The sequence below is a fragment of the Pleurodeles waltl genome, chromosome 3_1 (genome assembly GCF_031143425.1).
Source record: "Pleurodeles waltl isolate 20211129_DDA chromosome 3_1, aPleWal1.hap1.20221129, whole genome shotgun sequence".
NCBI classification, from domain to species: domain Eukaryota; kingdom Metazoa; phylum Chordata; class Amphibia; order Caudata; family Salamandridae; genus Pleurodeles; species Pleurodeles waltl.
Genome location: NC_090440.1, coordinates 958197137 through 958218630, shown reverse-complemented (window position 1 = coordinate 958218630; position 21494 = coordinate 958197137). Strand labels below are relative to the sequence as shown.

Below are 21494 nucleotides of genomic sequence, written 5' to 3'. Positions count from 1 at the left end.
CATTAGAAGAATGCGTCACACACCCGAGGCGGTCTCAGAGAACTCCAGTTTCCTCGTGGAGAATGCAGTGTTTAATAAGAAGTAAAACCAACTCGACAAAAAAATGATACAGTGCATCAGTGGTGAGTTGGGACTTAGAAAACCACCGAATACCACTTAGGGATATCACATATTATGGTATGTTTTGGCATTTGACCACTGCACAATCTAACCCCTGGTGGTCCTGGGGTCCTAGGGATTCGATAACCGAATGTAGTGTGCTTCAGCGTGTGAAATCTGCTTTCAGAGATGTGGACAATTGTATTCCTGCGTTAAGTAAATGTGTCAACTTCAGTAGGTTATAGATGAATGTTCTTGGTTTCTGACGGGTGAGAGTGCAGGGCTGTACCCAATAGCTGATGCATCTTCCAGTGGCATTACGCAAAATGTGCCCCCCATCCCTCCACCCTCCACGCGTAAAATATGGAGAGGCCCCTGAGTCTTCCATATTTTACTTATGAAAGGGCTGAAAAGTGGGGACGCACAGAAGGGTTGGGGCCCCATCTCTCTGCGCCGCTGGGCCGTAGTGGCCTGCGTTATGTCCTGGGTGTCTTCTAGGCTGTTGGACAGTTCCATTGCCCGGTATAGGTACATGTGTGTGTAAGGCAGTCAGCGGTAGTGATACTGTTAGCTGCCGTATTAGGAAATGTTTGCACATTCTGATTCCTACAAGGCAGACAGGTTGCCATCCCCTCTAAGTGCTTCTGGCCTTTCCGCTTATTTCTGCCCTCTAGTAAACTTTCCATTCCCAGTGTAGTAACAATATTGCACTGGGATGCTTGTGTGCTGCTCTGCCACTGATATACCAGTCTAAAAATAAACCCAGCGATTAGTGCTGGATGCCAGGAATGGGAGGGCCCTGTCCTCCGCCTGCTACAGTCACTCATAAACAAAGAAGGATAAAATACATCCTGGGCTGTTGTAACCGAACTGGAACAAACAGAGGCGCCTCAGCACGGGAAGAGAACTGTGATAGCACAAGAAACATAGTACGCAGCTGGTTGGTGGCGATCCTGGGACATGATGTGTTGAAATAACATATGCAAAGTGCCTCACGGTGTTGGGCTCTGTGGTTTTGCTCTGTCTAGGAATGGTATTAGTTCCCTCAGACGGTCTGATGTTCTCCTAATGGGCAGGGTGCACAATGAAACAGGAAGTCCTGAAATGATAGCGTTCCACATAACAGCAAGCTCATAGGAGAGTGCTATGAACCGTACTACAAGCCCAACACACAGTTGCCAATAGACCCTAGTCAGGCGGGAGACTCCCGATTTTTCAAGTAAAACAATGTCTTTGTTTTGGCTGCCTCCCGCCTGAAATTGCCTTGTCTTCAATAGAAATTCAATGGTGAAAAATAATCTCCAGATTCTTATTTTTTAATATCCTAACTTCCTCTTCTAAAATGTTGGCATGTATGCAGTGGGCTTCCGAACCCCTAAGTGAGGTAGCAAAAGGCAGCCATAGTTGGGGTTCAGTGGGTTTCTGCCACGGGAGTAGCCAGAAAATCAAAATACCACTCACTTTGAACCAGAGGTCTGAGGGCACCAAGCAAGTGAAGCAGCTGAACCCAAACTGTCCCAGATAGCTTCCCTGTTTCTTCCATCAAATAATCTATCCATTCATTCTTTCACCCTTCTATTCACCCTTTACATTCACTTATCCATTCATATTTTCATCCATCATTGTCTTTCACCATTCCATCCATTCTTTCCCCCATCCATTCACCTATCTGCCCTTTAAATGAACCACGCATCCATTCAACCACCCATGCACCCTTTCACCCCCCTATGGATCCTTTACCCATCCACCCTTTCACTCATCCTTTCACCCATTCACCCTTTCACCCATCCACAAATCCTTTCACCCGCACACCTTTTCACCCACCCACACATCCTTTCACCTACCCACACATCTATTCACCCATACACACTTTCATCCAACCATTCATTCACCCATCCATACTTTCACCCACCCACACATCCTTCCACCCATTCATGCATCCTTTCTCCCATTCACCCACCCACACATCCTTTCGTTCATTCACCCTTTCATCCAGTCTTTCTTTTAACCTTTCATCCCACATTCCCTTTTCTATTAGCCCATCTTTCTTTAGCATTCATTATGAACTTTTGTGTACCAACTTGCAGATAGAAGAGGCCCATAAAGAACTCCTCCCCTGCTGTAGCTGCTAAAGCAGGGGGGTCCCCTTGGCCCCTGCCACTGTACCTGCTGCACTAATGGTAATAACACCCCTGAGTAGCACTCCTTCCTGTGTGTCTCCCTACACTTCACATGTGATACAAATAATTCAGTGGTTATTCTGTGTCTGTTTAGAAGCATTAACTAAGCACACAAGTCACAGCACAGGCCTACTGGCTTGGTCAATGTTTGGTTTCCTTTCTTTAGAAGTCTGATTCCCATAAAAATGCCTTTTTAAAGGATAGCCTGTCATTAGATTTGAAAGGTAAATGCTAGCAATGCCCTTCTTTCCTGCGAACCTCTCTATTCATAAACTACATTAAAACACAATAAGGCCCTCCTTACACGTTCTGCAGCCACATCCGTCATAAGGTACCAAGAATTATAGATATTGCGGAGTTGTCCTCTTAGGAATGGGGAATAACTGCACAACGAGTAACAAGAATTACAGTTGTTCCGGGTTTTCCCTGATGAATGGGGCATAACTGCACAGCGATTCCCAGATAACTTCGTCGCATTCTGGGCACATTTTCACCCGCTCGCACATGTTCTCTTCCCTACTGAAATTTGAGCGGGGAAAGGAACTTTGAAGTCCTTAGTGTAACAAAACGTGAGGGGGCACCCCCGCAAGATATGCTGAAGCACCCCACAACACTCACATCCGTAGGGGCTGACGGCCCCCCTCCAGTATGGTAAGCTTGACCATACACCCAGCCCCTGCACCTAGGGAGCTGTGGGGACCTCTGGTAAGTACAAAACAGCAATGAAAATTACTCTCCTATCTAATATGCAAAGGATTTTTTTTTTATTTGTCACAAAATACAAATCAAACATAGAACAACTACCTTTAATAATATCAAAAAAAGCTAAAAGCCTAATCCTAATTATATATCTGCATTTATTGATTATTATATTTAGTTTTCATGTATATATATGTCATGATATTGAGGTAATTATTTGGTTGTTTGTTCTTTATATACTATGTACTATGTTATATGTTGTCTTGTTTACTGTCTGTGTAAGTCTGTGTTGTGTTGTTATATATATTGGTTATTTCTGTTGTATGTTATTTGTCATGTTGAAATTAGGATTCGTTTTTTAGCTTTTTTGATATTATTAAAGGTAGTTGTTCTATGTTTGATTTGTATTTTGTAACAAATATTTTTTTTCCTTTGCATATTAGATAGGAGAGTAATTTTCATTGCTGTTTTGTATTTGTTGCCCTGTTTTTCTCTCCTTACCAATTCAGGGACCCCTTGGTGTGTGGGGACCTCTGTTAAGCCCCTGATGGAAGTACGTTGTTCTCGCACAACTTACTCCTGGTTCGGCCGCAAAGTGCTTTTAGGGGCAGTTTGAGCACTGTTCTTATGCCCAGAATCGTGGGTCCGAGTCAGGTGGAAGACAGTGCTCTTGTCAAAAAGTGCCTCTGGGTGTTGAAGCACAAGAGCCAAGTGACACAACTTGTGAGAAGCAGGAGGCTGGCAGAAGTGAGAGGTAAACATCTTCCCAAAAACTAAGGTCATGAGAAGTATTCACCACTGAAATATAACTTCCACTTTGATAAATCCAGCCGAAGTTGTGGAGTGGAAGGCACCGCGGATGGCAACACCCTGAAGCCATCAGTGGACTATGGCCCTCATTTAGAGACGCTTCTAAATTCAGATTGGTGATGTAACAGGAATGTCCCGGTAAGAAGGCTCAGATCCGCTGGAACAACCAGATCTCTTAATTTCCACACACACATTTTGGCTGCTTAGGCTCGCATTACGAGCGGCCCTGTGAATTCCCGCATTTCTCAGTCTGAGCCAGAGATCTTCAAACTGGGGGGTGGGTCCCCCCGTAGGAGGGGGCCTCAAAAAATCCCAGGGGAGGCGCCAGGTTCTGGCCAAAAGAAGCATTATGCTGATAAGAGAGCTGAAAACACATGAGCAGCAATAAACCACTCTGTAATGGGCCAACACAAACATGTTTTGTAATTTATACCGAAGATGGTAGTATGTCTCAAAAGGGGAGGGACTCCAAATACTCTTCAAAAGCCCCACCCCTACTTCTAAAAATCTCACTGTGGATACTTTTACACCTTAGTAAAGCCTGTCTTAAACTCATACTAAAAGTAGGGGGCCCGATGATTTTTTTTTTCCCATTGGGAGTGCGTGACATTAAATAGGTTGAAGAACACTGATCTGAGCCAATATTGTGTACTATTAGTTTATGTTAGCTGTTAAATATCCCTGTGTAATCTGAGCCCCCTCTTTTTCCTGTGTTCACTTTGCAAGTTTCTCTTTAAACTGGCAGCCTTTAATTGGAAGGAGTCCATTGTGATCACAAAATATTTATTAACCAGGCAGGTCACTATGTTCACGCCATAAACTGAGGAAAGAATTCATATGACCGAATACATTGGCCAGTTGATGGAAGCAGGATTAAACTACACATCTTTAGCTTTTCAAATGTATTTCCTTGGGGAATTTATTCTTTGTTTTCCTACTGTTACACACAGTTGCGGCTCGCATGATGGTGAAGCGGCGGGGCGGCGCACAGGGGATGGAGGAGGGATTAACAGAGGGGAGGGACAGGAATTAAATTAAATAAATTAAAAAACTTACCTGTGCTGCCACCTTCCGAACTGTGCTGCTCCTCTGCCTGCAGGCAAATGCTTCCAGCCTGCCCTGCACCAATCCTGATGCTGCTCAGAGCAGCATCAGGATTGGCTGGGAGCGCCCAGCAAGGGCACTCCCAGGCAGACTGGGAGCCAGGGCAGGCTCTCTCAAGCCCAGCAAATGTGTTGCCAGGCTTGAAAGAATCTACTGTGCATGTATGTTTGGCTGGCTCGAGACGGCTGCCCAAACATACATGCGCAGTGAGGGGTAGTGCTGAGCACTCCCCCTCATTGCTCGTCACCCCGGTGGCACCGCCCCCTTTCCACCAAAACGATAATAAACAAAATTTATTATAGGTTTGGTGGAAATGGTTTACAGCTGCCGCTGCTGGCGGGGGGGCAATGCTCCTCCGCCCTTAGGGAGGAGCCACCCCTGGTTACACATTCTTTTTAGTTTTCACTTAGGTAGCACATGCGCTGCCTTTATGAGCCATGGTGTATCTCATCTGTGGGCAAAGAACACATCCTCCTCCTGTAATTCTCTCCTTTGTGTGCCCTTCGAAAATCCTTGCTTTTCTGTTGGCAATTCCTTACATTTGTCCCAGGGACTGGCCCTGTTACTTGTAGCCTTTCACTTCTGGGCCATTTGCCTTATGTTTGCACACAATTATTTAGGGTCGAACCTGCGTCACATGCACTTATGCATGCATATCGCTTGCGACACGCTTTAGAAGTTAGAAAAGGGCTCGGAGCCCCGTGCATGGCACGTCAATGTCTTTCATTGGTTCGTGGGCTTGCCTGTTAAAATCTGCTTGCTTTCATTAGTGGAAGGCATGCATACGTCATGCCTTTTCCGGTGGTTAGCCCTCCTCAAGCGCAGCTACCAAGTACTGAAAACATGCGAGGCTCACTATTTTCTGTCCGGTTTGTGGACTACTTTTTTATCTTTTTTTGCAGCACGATCTCACTTGGCAGAAGTCTTGCGCTTTGCATGACATCGACCCTGTTACATAGCTAATTGCACTTTTGCCGGTGGACTGCATAATTTAGTGTCCTGCAGCACGCTGAATCTGTGGCCTGCACTCTTAGCTGCAGTGTATGTTGCTGGGTACATAGCTGATGCTGAGCACGCAAAGCATAATGATGAGCAGTCGTCATGTGTTTAATTTGCGTCGTGTAAGTGCTCAATACGATGACTTAGGAGACACAGTTACACTACACTGTCCAGTGTGCTGTAGCGTACAGTGCTCAGTGCAAACACGCTCAACAGTACTGATTACCTGGCCCATGCTTCGATAGATACGGGCATCTCGTTGATGCAGTGTACAGTGCTCAGACCATGAGCCATCTTCGGTGAAACTCCACAGTGCTGAGTATACCAGCCGGTCTCTTTAAGAGACTGCAGAGCCAGATGCATTTGGTTGACTTTGGACTCTGTATCCCTGAGTACTGAACAGCAGGCAGTTGGAGTATACCTGCTACTTGTTACTAAATGGGTGTTTGGGCACATAACAAATTGCGCAATTGAAACTTGATGTTTTTTCAGTGGCATAATGAAGCTGGTTGTTGGTGTCATTGTTTCAATTGATTTCAGAAGGCTATTTTTAATATGTAGATTTTCCATTTATTTTTTACATGTTTATGCCTTTTTCATACAGTAATTGATAAAGCTTGAAACAAACAAAAAAAGAAATTGAAGAGTTGCTCTGACGCTCCCAGCCTGCATCGCGGCTGGCGAGAGAGGTTTCAAAACAAGTCTCGAACGGAGCACCGGCCTGTCGCCATTTGCTTGCCCTACAGAAAAGGAACGTTTGAGTGGTACAAGCGCTCGCCCTGTGGTAGCGCCATTTTGTCGCGCTTTACGTTGGGGAGGTCTGAGGTGACTGCAAGCGGTGAGTGAGGGATCATCTCAGGCGGGTGAAATACTTTAATGAGGGCTGGAATTTCTATGGAGGAAATGTTGTTGTGTGTCAGTGTGGTGAAGAAAAAGAAGGCATCGTCAACCTGTTAGTCCGAAATGGTTTCCATGCTGGCTTCGTTTTCTTAGACAAGAGCATTGGACCACGTACTTTGTGAAATGACCTGCTTTGATCCCGTCAGGATTATAGGGCTGTGCGAGGAGTTCAAGTTGCATGTTTTTTAGTGATTGAGCTTGTAAGCGGCAGGGTACAACTCCGCACATTTGTTACCAATGGGCTTTAGCACGGCAGAGAACGCCCTTTTAGGAGTAGAGTTTGCCCCTTAAGTTGTAGATGTGTTTTATTGTAATGTTTTGCCACCCAGAGACCTAAAGGATCCCTCACTGAGTGTGGGTGAGACTCGCACACTTGGAGGTCAAATTCAGCTCTCTGGCACAGCAGGTATAATGTCACATACTGAGGGCTAGAACCTGATCTTTAAGTGCACCTCCTTGCGGAAGTCTGCATTGGTCACAGTTTCTCCCGGAATCTGTTGCTTCATACATCAGCTCTAGGGAAGCCATTCCACAGACTTTCATTTGATGAAGAAGCAGAGTTGGACATGTAGGGGATAATAGAGTGTCGTCTCCCAACTTAAACAATTGTGCATTAGAAGTCATAGATTAAAGTTTGAATTTAAATAAGCTATGCATAACATTCTTGCCACTGACTCCCAGGGCCATTTTTAGGGGCGAACTGAAAGCGCTCTGTCCCTCATCCTACCTCATTTTAGGGGGATTTTAAACATGCCCATGTTATGTCAGTCACTTTCATTGGTTTGTGCGCTTGCCTTTTAAAATCCGCTTGTTTTCATTCGTGAAAGGCATGCATATGTCATACCTTTTCCGGTGTTTAGTCCTCGAGAGCACCGGTAAACTACTAGAAACATAAGAGGCTTAATGTTTTCCATATGGTTTATGGACTACTTTTTCTCTTTATTTCCTTTAATGTGGCAAGAAAAGTCCGGTTAGGAGTTTACAACGCTAATAGCCCTAACTCAACGTAATGAGAGACCCGTTGCATTGCAAATGCTTGTTTCTTTTGTAGATCAGCTCAGCCTGGGGAGTAGCTGAACTGAGTGCTGTACAACCCTGCATGTGACCCTCTCATGATTCTTGTTTATTCTGCTCCCTCTGTGACCCAAAGACCACGGCTTCCCCTCCTCCTCCTTCGACAAACTGTAATAAACCCAGGAATGCAGTGATTTTGTCTGGTCGTTTTCACGACCATGGCTTTTGAGAGCCAGTTCTCCAGCGCCCCCAACCCCACGCTAGATAAGTGCAGCCCTCGCTTTGAGCACGATGCAGAGTAGGGCAAAAGTTACTCAATTTTTTTCTATCTGCTTGTTTTATTATTTCAATAAGACTAGCCAATAAAGAATATTTCTAGCAGATGTCCCAAGGGCAGTGTTAATCCTGCACAAGGTCGTCTGTAAAGATGGTGTAGGGCTGGACTAGGTAAGATTAGAATAATTTAACACAAAAATGACTCCGGTAACAAGACCCTTTGCAATCAATAAACCAAGATTTGAAACACGTCCCACTTAACTTGTGTAAACAGAGCCATGTGATTTAAGTGTGAAGTTTCTAAAGCGACACAACATTGTAACTGCCGATTCCCTGAATTGCAGAGTTATAATTTGCACTTATTATAGTGCATAAAAAACCAACAATGCGTGTCCCCTGCAAGAGACCTGCGACGTGTGACCATTTTGCTGCAGAACCTCATTATAAAGTACCTATCTCGTGCGATCACGGTCAGTGGTCAGTTTGAACCAGGACTCTAACTTGGCAGGGTGGGACGATGACAAAGTGCCTTTTGTGTGCGTTTCTTACAGAAAAAACAAAATGCAAGAAATTTCCGTTTGACAACATGTTGGCTCTAGACCCAGGAATTATTGTTATTGCATAGGTAGCCTGTACTTGCGCACAAATAACCTTTGGAAGGTTTCCCTCACCTCACTCCTACCCTGTCATGCGAACCCTGCCCTCACTGCACCCAATGCGTGAAGCGTTTGTGTAGACGAAACCCACGAGGCGCGCTGCAGCTGAGCTCTTCCCCTGACTGCCACATGAGGAAGACAGCTACCGAAGGCTATTTTGTATGTTGAAACACCCACTTTATCACCCCAACTTAATTTTAACATTGTCCAACACCATAACGGTTATTATATTACTATATTTTCTGACCTGGCTGACAATTATCCTTACTTGTGCTGAAGCCTTCTTAATAGATCATCAATATTTGTGTTAAAGTGTTTTCGTCCTCGTGCATGCAATTGAGCAATGTCACACTCAAACAGTGCCCAAGTGATGTTTGCATGGTTTTAATTAAAGTTTTATTATAAAACATTTACGCACAAATAACCTTATATAGGACTATTGGCCATTTCTGCCTGCAAAAAAAGTGTGCGGTAATTGTATAGCTCTTCAATCCCTAACTGCACAGCACTCAGGATAATGAGCTGCATGGCTAGACACTTATACAGTCTGAAATGTGAGACCTTTTGGCTATGCCAATGCTTGTTTAGATTTGAACACAGGCAACCTTCAAAAACAGTGAAGCCCAAGAATCATCATGAAGGCCTGGTTCATCCCTGCTATGACCTACTGCATAACGTTTTGGTGGGAAAAAACAAACCAGTGATTAACTGAATTGCTTGAACTGCTCTTACTATTACTTACTCCGGGCGGCATTCCATTCATTCTGTAGTTTGGCGGTGTGGCCTGTCGACCCCCTGAAGAATAAAATCGACTTTCAGAATACTCTTCAAAAATATGCACTTACCTGCACAGTATGCACCATTCCCTCATGTTTGTACTTCACGGATAGCCCGAAAATCTGACTGGATTTTAATAATCGGGTAACGAGGAGGTTGACAAACCCAGCCAAAATATCAGTGTTTGGTTCCCATCTATGCACTGAAAGGTTCTTCATGCAGCTGCCAAGGCACCAACATATGCATAAGCCTGGAGCACATTCAGGTGATAGTGTACACTACCCAAAAACACCTGTCTCAGATCCACCAGCATTTTACAAATATATTAGCATGCTTTGTACAAGTTTCTGAACTGGATTTCGGATGGGAATGGGAACAGCTAACAGTTGAGCAAGGGTTGTAGTTATAATAGCTCGTCTCAGTGCCAGAGGCATTCTGGAACCTTGTGTGGTAGAGGATAATGACAACAGAGGTTCCTGTAGGCACAAAGTACGACTGTGGGCAGTGTGAAGGAAAGCTTTGTCACTGAATGATGCAGTGATATGATGGCAAGGCCGCCCCATGAGCAAGTTTTAAATTCTTCTCTAATCCTGTTCCCAATTACTCAGAATAGCGACCCACGCATTTGAAACAGTCGGCTCCAGATCACATATTAAATGTAGTGAATATGTTGAGGTAAGAACTCTAGGTCTTCCAAATAAGATCTGGCGAAAATTCGTAGTTAAATACTTTACATACTATGGATAACTCCCTGGAATGAAACATGGTGGCAACAGTTAAAAATAATGAATGTAGGATGCGCATGGTGAACACGTTAGAGAAAGATATTACTCTGCCTTTTTTATTAAAATGACTATGGTTTCTTTCTTCCACTTTATAAACAAGTGTTAAGCAGTTTTAAACAACTGTATCTATTGAATCTAAAATATATAGAGTAACTAATAATGCACATTATTGTTACTGTCGGCTTGAGTCTTAAGTATTCTAGATGTTATATGAAACAATAGAAATAAAGAAAAAAGGAAACTTCCCCTCATAATGTTTGGTGTCCAATTCCCTGGACTGGACACTGGACAACCCCAACCTAAAGGTTATTGTCCCTGAGAGACCATCAGGGTTGTGGTACCATCAGCCACATTTCAGGTCACCTTATCAACAGACCCATCCCAAGCCAAGTTAATGTTTCAGAGGACTGTTGTTACAAATTCACCCTCAGCGTAGGCCCTTTCACCTCTGGTAGTGCCCCAACAGCCCCCCTAAGGTACCTTTGTAATTTAGTATTCACCGCTACAACACAATTAGATGCACTTATAAGCAGTTCCTCCTCTCCCTGAAAGAAATTTCTTAACAAGAAATTCGGAAGGAGGTAACTCACTAAGTTATAAAAATGTGTCCCATATATCTGTAAATACCGATACAAGACCTACTGTTTCAGCTTGGGCCTTCTGAAGGGAAACCTGAACCTCGGAAATGCACCATGCCTATCTTGTGACAATTACAATGAAATACAAAATATCAATGGTGTATCCATCTATAATAGTAAACGGCAACAGTGATGTGGAGTTAATACAGCAATCACAAATTAAGAAATCTTAATTAATATTAATAAAGCACTCAGATTACTGAAAAGTAGAGTGAGTACATAAATGCATATTTCTTCTCCTTCCTTTCATATTAGATTTTTTTTGCAGTGCAGACTCTGCTGAAGAGGACAGCAGAGCATGTTACGTGCCAGAGGAGTATCATAAAGTCAGTATAAAGGCAAGCAATAAGCAATAGCCAAGCTTCAGTTCACAACATGGAGTTTAGAATGGAGGAGGATAGTCAGAAACAACAATATTCTGGCAAATAATTACAACATACTATAATAGAGAACTTTGAGTAAAGTGAAGACAATTTACATGCTTTGTCCCCACATGGATTTACGTAATACAACTGGCTGGCTGTGATGATATAAACAATTTGATGCAGATAGAATATATTAAAGGGCTTTACATGAAGAAGATAGGCAAAAATAGCCTAACAATTGGAAATTTAGAGAGTGAAGGTAATCTTAACATACAGAGAACACCAGTGGTGAATGAGTGAGCAAGAGAAGAGTATGAAGTAAAACATTTCCAGGACATAAAATTATAATCAAAGGAAATTGTGTCATTCCATCTGAATTCCATTGATCTTCTCTAGGCCAATAAATATGCCACTGCTGACTGTGCATTTTTTAGCACAATGCAGGCATGGGAAGAGAACGCGATACATAATCATTTGCTTCAACATATCTTATCACGTTTGTTGTGTGTGGTAGAGCCTACTTACATATTTCACTGCAAAGAGTTACACCACTGTGCCCAGAAACTTTCAGTTACTGACTTTCCACTGCCCAATGTAGGAATTGATATCTGAATTTAACGCGGCCCACCTCTTCCTTGTCAATGTCCTAAGGTCAAGAACCTTGTTGTCACTTTAAAATAAATGCATTCTAAAGCAAGGTGTGTCTCCCCTTTTCTTGGTAACTGGGGGTAAACTATCTGTAGACAGCAAGCTTTTCCTGTTTTCTCCTGAGCCGGACTTTGGGGAGAAAGCCTCCAAAAGTCTGGGGAAAAAGGGATGTAGTCAAGTCTGGATGGACTTAAGGAGCCTATGCCCATCTGGACACAAAGCAATACCTGAGGGAGCAACGCACAGTTGTCTTATAGGCACATACATGATTTGTTGCTAAACAGATTACTGGGTCAGACAAAACATGGTGATTATTATTAATTGTGATCAACTAGCGGGGAGAAGATGAGCCAAGTTGTATTTGGTAAATCTCTCTTTGAGGCAGGATTTTTTATAATATTGTAGTAGGAATCACACTTGACGTAAAGAGTTTTGAACTGTACCCTAAGCTTGACAGAAAGACAATTTAGCTTTCTTCTGGTCTTTGACACGTTGTGTTTTCTGAGGCCTGTTGCTTTTCTTAGTACAAAGTTTTGTACCCACTGCGGTTTGTTAATAGATACTTTTGTAAGACCACGATACAATCAACTGCAGTAGCCAATATTCAAAAGCACCTAATCTTCATGCTGGAGTGCACAAATCTCTCTGCTAAAGCTGTCTTTATTTATTCTGTGCCAGACTTTGGGGCATAGAGCTCTGGACTGATGTGCACCAAGAACTTTAAGTAAGAATGCTGCATAATTCACTCAGTTCCTTGGTTTCAATCCCTACCATTGGTGACCGGAATTTAAATACTGCAGACAGACCCAGAATCATCTAAAGCACCATGGCTTCCTCTCTCAATTATGCCATTCTGTGCTGTTGCAGGCTGGCCTACTGACCCTAAACAGCCAATGGGGCTGCTGAGTGGAAACAGGTCAGAGTCCTGTTGTCTGTGATTCTGGGCAAATTACTTAATCTCCCAGTACCTACAAAAATGAATCTGTGTAATGCAATCAGGTGCTCATTTAAAGTGCTCTTGTGCTGGTAGGGCAAGTTTGTGCTATATAAAATTGCAACCAAAAAACATGGAATGTGCCAGAGGGGTGGCAGGCTGCTATCAGTAACATTATGCACTGTTAGAGACTAGCACTGCAGCTTCTGGGAGTCAGGTAGTTCCTAGTTTGGAGGAGCATGGAAAGGTGAGTCGAGATTCCTCCAAAGTGGCCAGTAGAACATTTGGGATCAAATGGTCAAGGGAAGGCCAAGAGTGGGCACCTCAGTCCCAGTAAAATAAAGGCGTCTTGGTGCTATCAATAGCAGCTCAAAGGATAACTGAGGGTAAACCAGAGATAACGTAGGCAGGCCAGATAACCCTAGGCACCTCCTCCCATTGAGATCCCTGAACAGCGTGAGCCACCTCTGCATACTGCACCACCTCCACTTTAAGCTCACATGTTCCCATACAATGAGTAGAGTGTGTGCCCTCCTTCTCAGTAGCCTGCACCATTAACCATTAGCACTCTTTGACTAGAGCATACTGCCAGTGCACTCTCACCATGTGCCCCCGAATAGCTCCTTTTCACCCCATCATCCACTTTTCATGAACACCCTCTTCTCTCACACCAGAATATCCAGCATACATCGTGAGAACCATTCACCTGTCACTAATTGCAAATGAGCACCTAACATCACTCATGCCAAGCACTGTGCCTAACTGTGTTTGCAAGTTGACAATGTCAGGCCTGACCCTCGGGCCTGGTCAGTTTGCTCTATACAACTGTCTTTATATCCATCCCCTAGGTCCTGTGAATGAAATGGCATAGTTGGCAAACGTGCATCAGGTGCCAAGGTTTGGGGTTCAAACAGGGGCAAGCATATGCATGCAATTTCCTTTTACAATAAATGTCTCTTAAAGCGGTGGCGAGTTGCCTTGACGCTTATGATCACATAATCTGGGCCTTAACTTGAGTGGTCATTTTCTCATTTCTGTCTAAGCCAGGATATGGTTTATGATGTAACTGGTTGTGATGTTAAATCTTATGAAAAAAGAGTTGAATAAATATAAATATGTATTTAATCCACTGTCTCATATTGCAAAGTATGCATTATTATATTTTTAAATATTTCGGAAGGTAGCATTGCGGAAAGTGCCTACAACATCTTTTATTCACAACAATCAGGTAGACGAGGCTTTGAATCTCACTCAGTATAAGAGTGAGTCACTCATTTATACAGTAGGCTGAGTTAAGTTCAGACCCACACCAGTCTGAATCTGACATTTAGCCCAAAATCTAGAGGTGATAGTTCCCAGAACGCTACATGCAGATTGGCTCCTGGTGGTAGATGAAGGTATAGGAAGTTTTCACATCAAGTGGGATCCTTCCATCAGCCTCTTTATCTCTTTTTGATTTCTCGCTCTATACCTAGAAGAGTTATGCACTACTCTTGGGAATATGACAGTTATTACATTTTAGCTGAAAGTTTGTATGGCATCACTTTTTGTAAAACGTATACAGTATCAATTTCTGTGACATCAATTATGCTATTTAGTAATCCGTTATGAGAATTGAAAGAAATTGATAGCTCTGAGAAAGAGAATAAAACTCGAAATTAATGAGTAGCTGAATCTTACCTTCCGCTGGGGGTGCATTCTTGATGGTCAGGAGGGTACCAACAGGTGTCTCTGTATCGTTCCCTTGCCCATTGTCCAGGACGGTTCCTGCTGGAAAACTCCTCTGCAGGTATTTCTTCAGCCAAAGGAATGGTGGTGCGGGGGACTGGGGATCTCCTTATTGTTTGGAAGAAAGAGGTGAGACTTCAGTTACTCTTCTGGCCTAGACAAAAATCTAAATATCTACTCACGGATAGAGAACCATGATGTGATACTTTTATTTAAAGTAAACCAAACAAATGATGTGCAACCTCCATTTTTCAGGGACAAGTAATTTAAAATCACATATCTACCTTCTGCTAACTAGGGATTCATCTCCGTGTTTGAAGGCTCTGTCTGGTCTCTGATGTTATTTGGGATTAGAATATTCTAGGCGGGCGTTAATTCTAAAGTTGTTGCAATGTTTTCTTTTTACCACTTACAACCTAATGTTACCATTCAGCTTGTGATAATCAATATTCTTCAACTGGGGGTACTGGCGTGATGGACATGATAAAGTGAGAGTGTACCAAAAACTTTATAAGTTGTAGGGAAACTCCCAATACAAAGTGCAATTGTGTATAACCTGTTTCAGGGTAATTCCTATAGGCAGTTCAGAGTAGGGACAGTCCAGATCTGTACTGCAGATATTTTTTGCTGAAACACACACATTTATTTCTTCCATCAATATCGGTTAGCGCCGCTGCTGGCACTAGTTTATTGCAAGAGCAGGTCACTTGAGTTGCAGGCAGAGTTGTGCATTGGGCACTTAGCAACATCCAAAGGGAAATTGGGGTAAGGAGTGTAAGAGTGCAGAGGCCTTGGCATAGTGGTACAGTGAGGCTGAAGAGAGGTGAGCGAGGGGGGTAGCGACCCAATATATTTCACTGAGCAGGGACAGAAATAAATACATCAATAAGTAAATACATACAATGCATGGGGATTTCGTTTATTCCAATATTTCTAGAATTGCACTCAGAAATATTGTTATCAATTTTCACCAGGGTCAGTGCTATGATTTTTGGTATCCTGGACAAAGTGATATTTTTCTGCATTCTTCCACCTGGTTATCAGGTGACATTTGTTGTTCTCAGAGAAAATCCCGCTGTTGCATAAGGCGGGTGCCTAGAATTGCCTTGCCACATAATCAGCATTGATTTTCTCTCTCATTTCAACAGGTTTTCCATGCAGTTTTTATTCTTATTTTCCTCTAAAATTAGAGACTAATTCTGCTGATTTGTCTGCATGTTTCCAAAAGATCTGTACTATTTCTAGTGAAGAGACAGGAGTGAGTGCTGAACACTGACAGCTGCTGTGCGAGTAGATAATGTGAGGGGCTAAAGAGACCAGAGGCAGTACTCCAACCTGAACTTTCCAACTGTAGGACCTGTGCTTTAGCCTTTGAGGAGTAAAAAACATATGAGACACCCACTCTTTCTTAAAGCCTATAAAAGACAGGAGATTGTCAAAAAGTAGCAATGACTGTGTAAGAATGGCGCCGCCACTAAGGCTAAAAGATATGCACAATGTTCCTTATGTGTGAAGCCTATTACCAGCCTTAGAGTAAGGAACACGCAGTGGTGCAATGTTAAATGAATAGGACAGAATTTGTTCAGGGCCCATTACATTCACACCACCGTCTTCCATAGTAAAAACTCCATCACAATGCTATACTGTTATAAAATGGCTTTAGTCAGAGTGGGCCCTACCCTCTCCTTGCACCATGGTAAATGTGCCTCTCCCCATTTCTCATAACGAGGATCAGACTCTGATATTACACCTCCCACCCAGTAATCCTAAAAAAAGACCGGACTCTCATAGTACACCTCATTCCCATAAAAGAGATTCAGACCCTGGTATTACGCCTTGTTCTGATGGGATTTTCCCCTGCATGCTAAATGGGTGTTTTACCCTGCCCTGAGTGTCTGGCTGCATGTGCAACTGGTATCCTGACTTTTTGTTTGGACCGAACACCCGGTTAATCTAGCATGTGAACAGATGCCAGTACCTGTCCCAGGGGACACAACTTCTAAAACCTGTTCTGTGACCTGGAGGGGCACACAAAGCCATCCTCAGAGCAGGATTAGAACTAATGTTCATGCCCTGGGTGAGTCAGATAAACAGTGGCCACATTGTACAGAATTTTGAGAATCTTTATTGTGACCAAACATTTTACTCTGTGTCAAGGAGAGTGCAGATCTGCTGTTCATGTAAGGCCCAGATGCTTGAATTGACATGCCATGTGCACGTGGAAAGAGAGAGAGAGTTTGTGTTTGTGTTTGTGTGTGACTATGGCCAGATCCAGGGTGAATACAGCTTCCCCAGACAGTGAAAGTAAATTGGGTCCTTTCATGTGGGTGGAGGGAGTGAGTGGAGGTGAATCCAGACACTGAAGTAAGAGAGACAGAGACAGTGCTCCTCTTGGAAATTCAGTGAAGGTATTGTTATCAAAGAGCTGCAAATTAGTGCCTTTCTCGACACTGCTATTTTGTAGATGATAGAGGTGAGGAGTGGGATTGCAGGTGTGTATGTTTATATATAGGGCATGTTGTTTTGTCTGTCAGTGATCACGGCATCAGGAAGGCTGAGTCCAGAGTTCTTAAACTGAATTGTATCCTTGTTTTGGATACTTCTGCTTGGATCCAGCTTCACTGCTACCTGGTGTGCTGCTTTCTATTTTGAACAATTTAGCCCAATGTCCTAGCATAGTTTTCATGATAAGTGAGAAGCAGTAGTTATCATGGATAACGAATAAGACAATTTGAAAATGGATGAACATCTGAGTGATACTAACACTCACATAAAGTTGGTAATTGATGCTAGAGCGGAATGTCAATCTTACTTAGAATCTTGACCCGAGTCTTAGAACTGTGCTGGATGACTGATAAAACTGAAACATTTTTTAGTTCACCAATGAGAGCAATTCTAACAGCTGTTGATTTTTTACACACACTGCTAGGACAATATATTGATCAGTCCGTTCGAAGGATTATAACTGTTTTGCCATCATATGTTCAAGATACTGTAGATACCACAGAAAACTATGGGGTGTAAGAATAAACTCTGAGAATAAATTGCTTGTTTGCACTATAGCTGTTAATTCTGTTCTCCTTACCATTCCAAATGCTGAGGGCTTGGAAGCAGGTGGGGCCCATGCAAAATCAAACTGAAGGATTTAACACCACCTCTCTGTTGGAGATGAATTTCAGCCTTTTTCAGTCATGGTGAGCAACATGTTCTCCAGCTGACAGGGACATCTCTGAGCTTTAGGTCAGCCCCAGCGTATGGAATGGTATAGAATCAAACTGAAGAAAGACTCCTTCAGACCATCAAGAGATTAAATTGACTCCAAAACCATTGACTCTCTCAATGTAACGATAACAAAATAGAGAGCAAACTGGATAACTTATTATTTGTCAAATATATAGAGTTTAGTTGATACACTTCAGATGTTTCCACAACTGGTCCCTCAGAAAGAATTTGCTCCATTACCATTTATCCGACGAAGCATATTTCGTCAAATTTGGAAGACTTCGAAACAGAAAACAAAACCTTAGGTTGAAATATTGGGAAAGAGTCTACCAAATGAATGTTTAGACAAAGCAGAGAAACGCACTGAACACAGACAGATAATATACGTGAAGTTGTGCCCAAAGAAAAAAACACAACAACTGAAAGGGGGTACTTTCCCGTATTAATCTTGCTGCCACTGTACTGACACCATTAAAGGCAGCATAGTTCAAATTCTTCGTAATAGACAAAAGACTACCATTAAAGACAAGAATACACGTAATTTCACTTTCTGCCTTTCTTTTTTGAAATATCAAAAATGTGGCCTAGGCTATGGTAAACAGAGAGAAAAATTAAAACTCGCGGACAGAACATAACAGCGACAGTGGTACTAAGAATGAAAAATGTAACATTGCAAAATGTTTCTCTACCTCCGTGCCCAATGTCAGTCAACCAAGATTTCAGATATTAGAAGTCATACCTGAAATCCCTACCGGAGGACATTCTCTTAAAAACTATCACAAAGAGAAATTTCATAGAAAAAAAACATTTTGTACTTTATATCTCAAGGGTCTGAACGCGAAAGTGGAAATTACTAGTTTTTGTCTCGCCCTGCATTAACACAAACAACAAGGTTTTCCTTCACTATTATAGATCAAAGATGCTACCTCTATAAACTTAATTCAAATTGCAACTCGTGAGTTCATTCTTTGAGGGGGCTACATGTTCAAGTATACATCCGAGAGGTATCATGTTTCCTGTAAACCGCAAATAAATTGTGAAGTGTTGATTTGGAACTACACATTAACATTATGACAATAAAACATTTGGGATCTTAAACAAATTTTAATTAATGGAAACAATGTATTTCCAAATGGAAAATTCTATAAAGTACGAGAACGGTTTGATTATGGACAACTTGCAGCTCCGCATTATTTACATGGCCCAGAAACAGTAACTATGAAAGGATGGCAGCACTGCTTCAATATCACCTGTGGTTCTCCGAGAACTATATTTGTTTCTGCTACAAGCTGCCTTGACCCCGCTTACAAATAGATTGAGAAAAACGAAACGGAAACAAGATTATTCCGATACTGGTTACCTTTGGCTCTCCATTAACATGAACATCATGTTCCAGGATAATTGTAAATAACAACTTCGGTCCAATGATGAAACGCTTGTACTTGATACTCCAACCACAATACATTTAGATAGAAGCTTCAGTAGGATAATGAAATAAAGAAAGGACACCTCAGTCTATGTGAATGTTTGGGAGCAAACCATGATTCCTGGAGCAATGTTTGGGAGCAAATAATGGCTGGAGGCAAATTTCAAGTTGGAGAACTAACTCAAAAAGTAAACACAGTTTTAGAGTACGTTTTATTTATCTGTGCTGAGCCCAAGGGCATTTGTACTGGATGTCTGTACATAGTTTGAGAAGGATTTAATGTGACGTTCAGAGTGATATATGTACAAGGAATTCTTGACCTGATATCACAAGAAAATATTTATTTTGAAACCCACTACATTTTCTCTTGCCTTTATATTTTTAACTGACTGCTAGTAGTGCGCTTTATTAAATTAGTTGATGAGCATTACCTCTTCATGCAAATATTTTATGAAATGTTGTATGGCCTGTACTGTCGGACAGGGTCGTGAGAGAGGGAAGCTAACATGCTGTATTACACATTGTAGTGTTTGAGTTTTAACAAATGAAAACACGAATTCCAAATTATGGTTACCCTTGCATATTCTTTTCTTGTGAGGGTTTTGGGTGTTTAAGTTGCTTAAAGTTTCCCATGACTATAGAAGCCAGTGCCCGTAATATCTGGGAACCAAATTAATCATGCTAACAAGAAAAGTTTGTGTGAAACAACCTTTTTACAATGCTTGTCCAGAAAGAAAGTGGTGTAGGACAGTTGCACTAAAAGTGTCTGCAGTTCACTCACGCAACGAGCTGGCTTGATTGCAATGAGGAAGACAGTTTTCAGGGTTTAAGAGGCACAAATAGCAAATGTGCATAGGCTCCAAGGCTGTACACATACAAATGTCAAGACCAAGGTAAGGCCCCACTGCAGCACTAACAGTTCAGGAGGGAATATTTCCATAAAGCTTTTTATAAACCATATCACAACTGGTAGGTTAAACAAGTACATCTTGTCAAGCAACGCAAGTAGACTGATCGGGCTGACAAAGGCTTTGGTGAGCCGTAGAACAAAAAAAAATCAAACAAAACATCCAAAAGCTTAGCCTCTATTGGGTCACTATCTCAGGCACCACACCAGGTAACAGAGTTGTCCCAGCACCCAGATTAGACGGATTTAATGGAAGATCTCCCAACGGGTCAAATACACCCAGCAGCATCTCTGGATGAAGTCAAAACTTGTGATATTCCAGCTGGTGCCTGGTCAGTTTGTCCACTCTGTCATACAAGCACTCTGACAGGTGCTTGGCAACCAGAAATATGTTTTGCTGCTCCAGTCACATGCAGAGACCAAAATCTACCTGACACAGGGCCAGGACCCTACTTCACCATACTTGTTGCAGTACTATATCACGGTGGTGTTATCCATCAGAACTTGCATCAGCCTTCCCTTATTGGACAGCAGGAGAGCCTTCCAGACCAAATGAATGCCCCACAGCTCTCGTAAGCTGATTTGGAGCTGGGTCTCCTCTGGAGACCAGAGGTCTCAGATTTCTCTGATTTCCAATTTCCCAAGATGACCCACTCCAAACCAGTAGCAATACATCCGTCACCACTGTCCACTCTGGATGGGGAAGGGAGACTGGACCGCCACCACTGCAGATCTTGGGACATTTCCTTCGAGACCTGGTTGGCGCTAGAAAGGTGGCCTTCATGATGGGCCTACTGTGATTTCAGGCTTTATTGCAAGACTGTGTGTGCCACTTGACACTGCTGAAAAGCACGATGCAGTAGGCCAAAGTACTAAGAAGATTTAGTGCCATCCTCACCACAATCTTGGACTGATCTCAAACACTGCGACTGTATCCCAAATGTCTTGGATTCACTGAGGTGCAGGAAAAGCCTTGAAACTCACAGTATCCAGGATCACCATCACCCCAATGAATGAACACCCATGTGAGGGAATCCAGTGGGACTTAGGTTCACTTATGGTGAAACCCAACAATGTTAAAATGTCTGCCATTGTCCAGAGGTGATCTATGACTGACCTTGGCAAGCCTCCTTTCAGCAGCCAGTCATCAATGTAATAAAATTCCCAACCCCAGAACATGGGCAGTGACAATGGCTATCTCTATTGTGAACACCCGAGGAGCAGTGGTAAGGCAAAGGGAAGCATGACAAATTGAAATTGTTCCTGGCTCACCTTGTGCTGCAAATGTTGCTTGTGAGAGTGCAGGAGAGGCATGTGAAAATATGCA

At 42.7% G+C, this 21494-nt stretch overlaps 1 protein-coding gene across 2 annotated transcripts in view; it reads right to left on the bottom strand.

Moving 5' to 3' along the window:
- Positions 1 to 21494, bottom strand: part of INPP5B (inositol polyphosphate-5-phosphatase B) — a 738051-nt gene that overhangs the window by 560282 nt on the left and 156275 nt on the right. For both annotated transcript variants that reach the window (XM_069223977.1, XM_069223978.1), the window contains one exon: positions 14565 to 14720. In XM_069223977.1, the coding sequence (XP_069080078.1) occupies positions 14565 to 14720 (156 nt within the window). The remainder of the gene's footprint in view (positions 1 to 14564; positions 14721 to 21494) is intronic.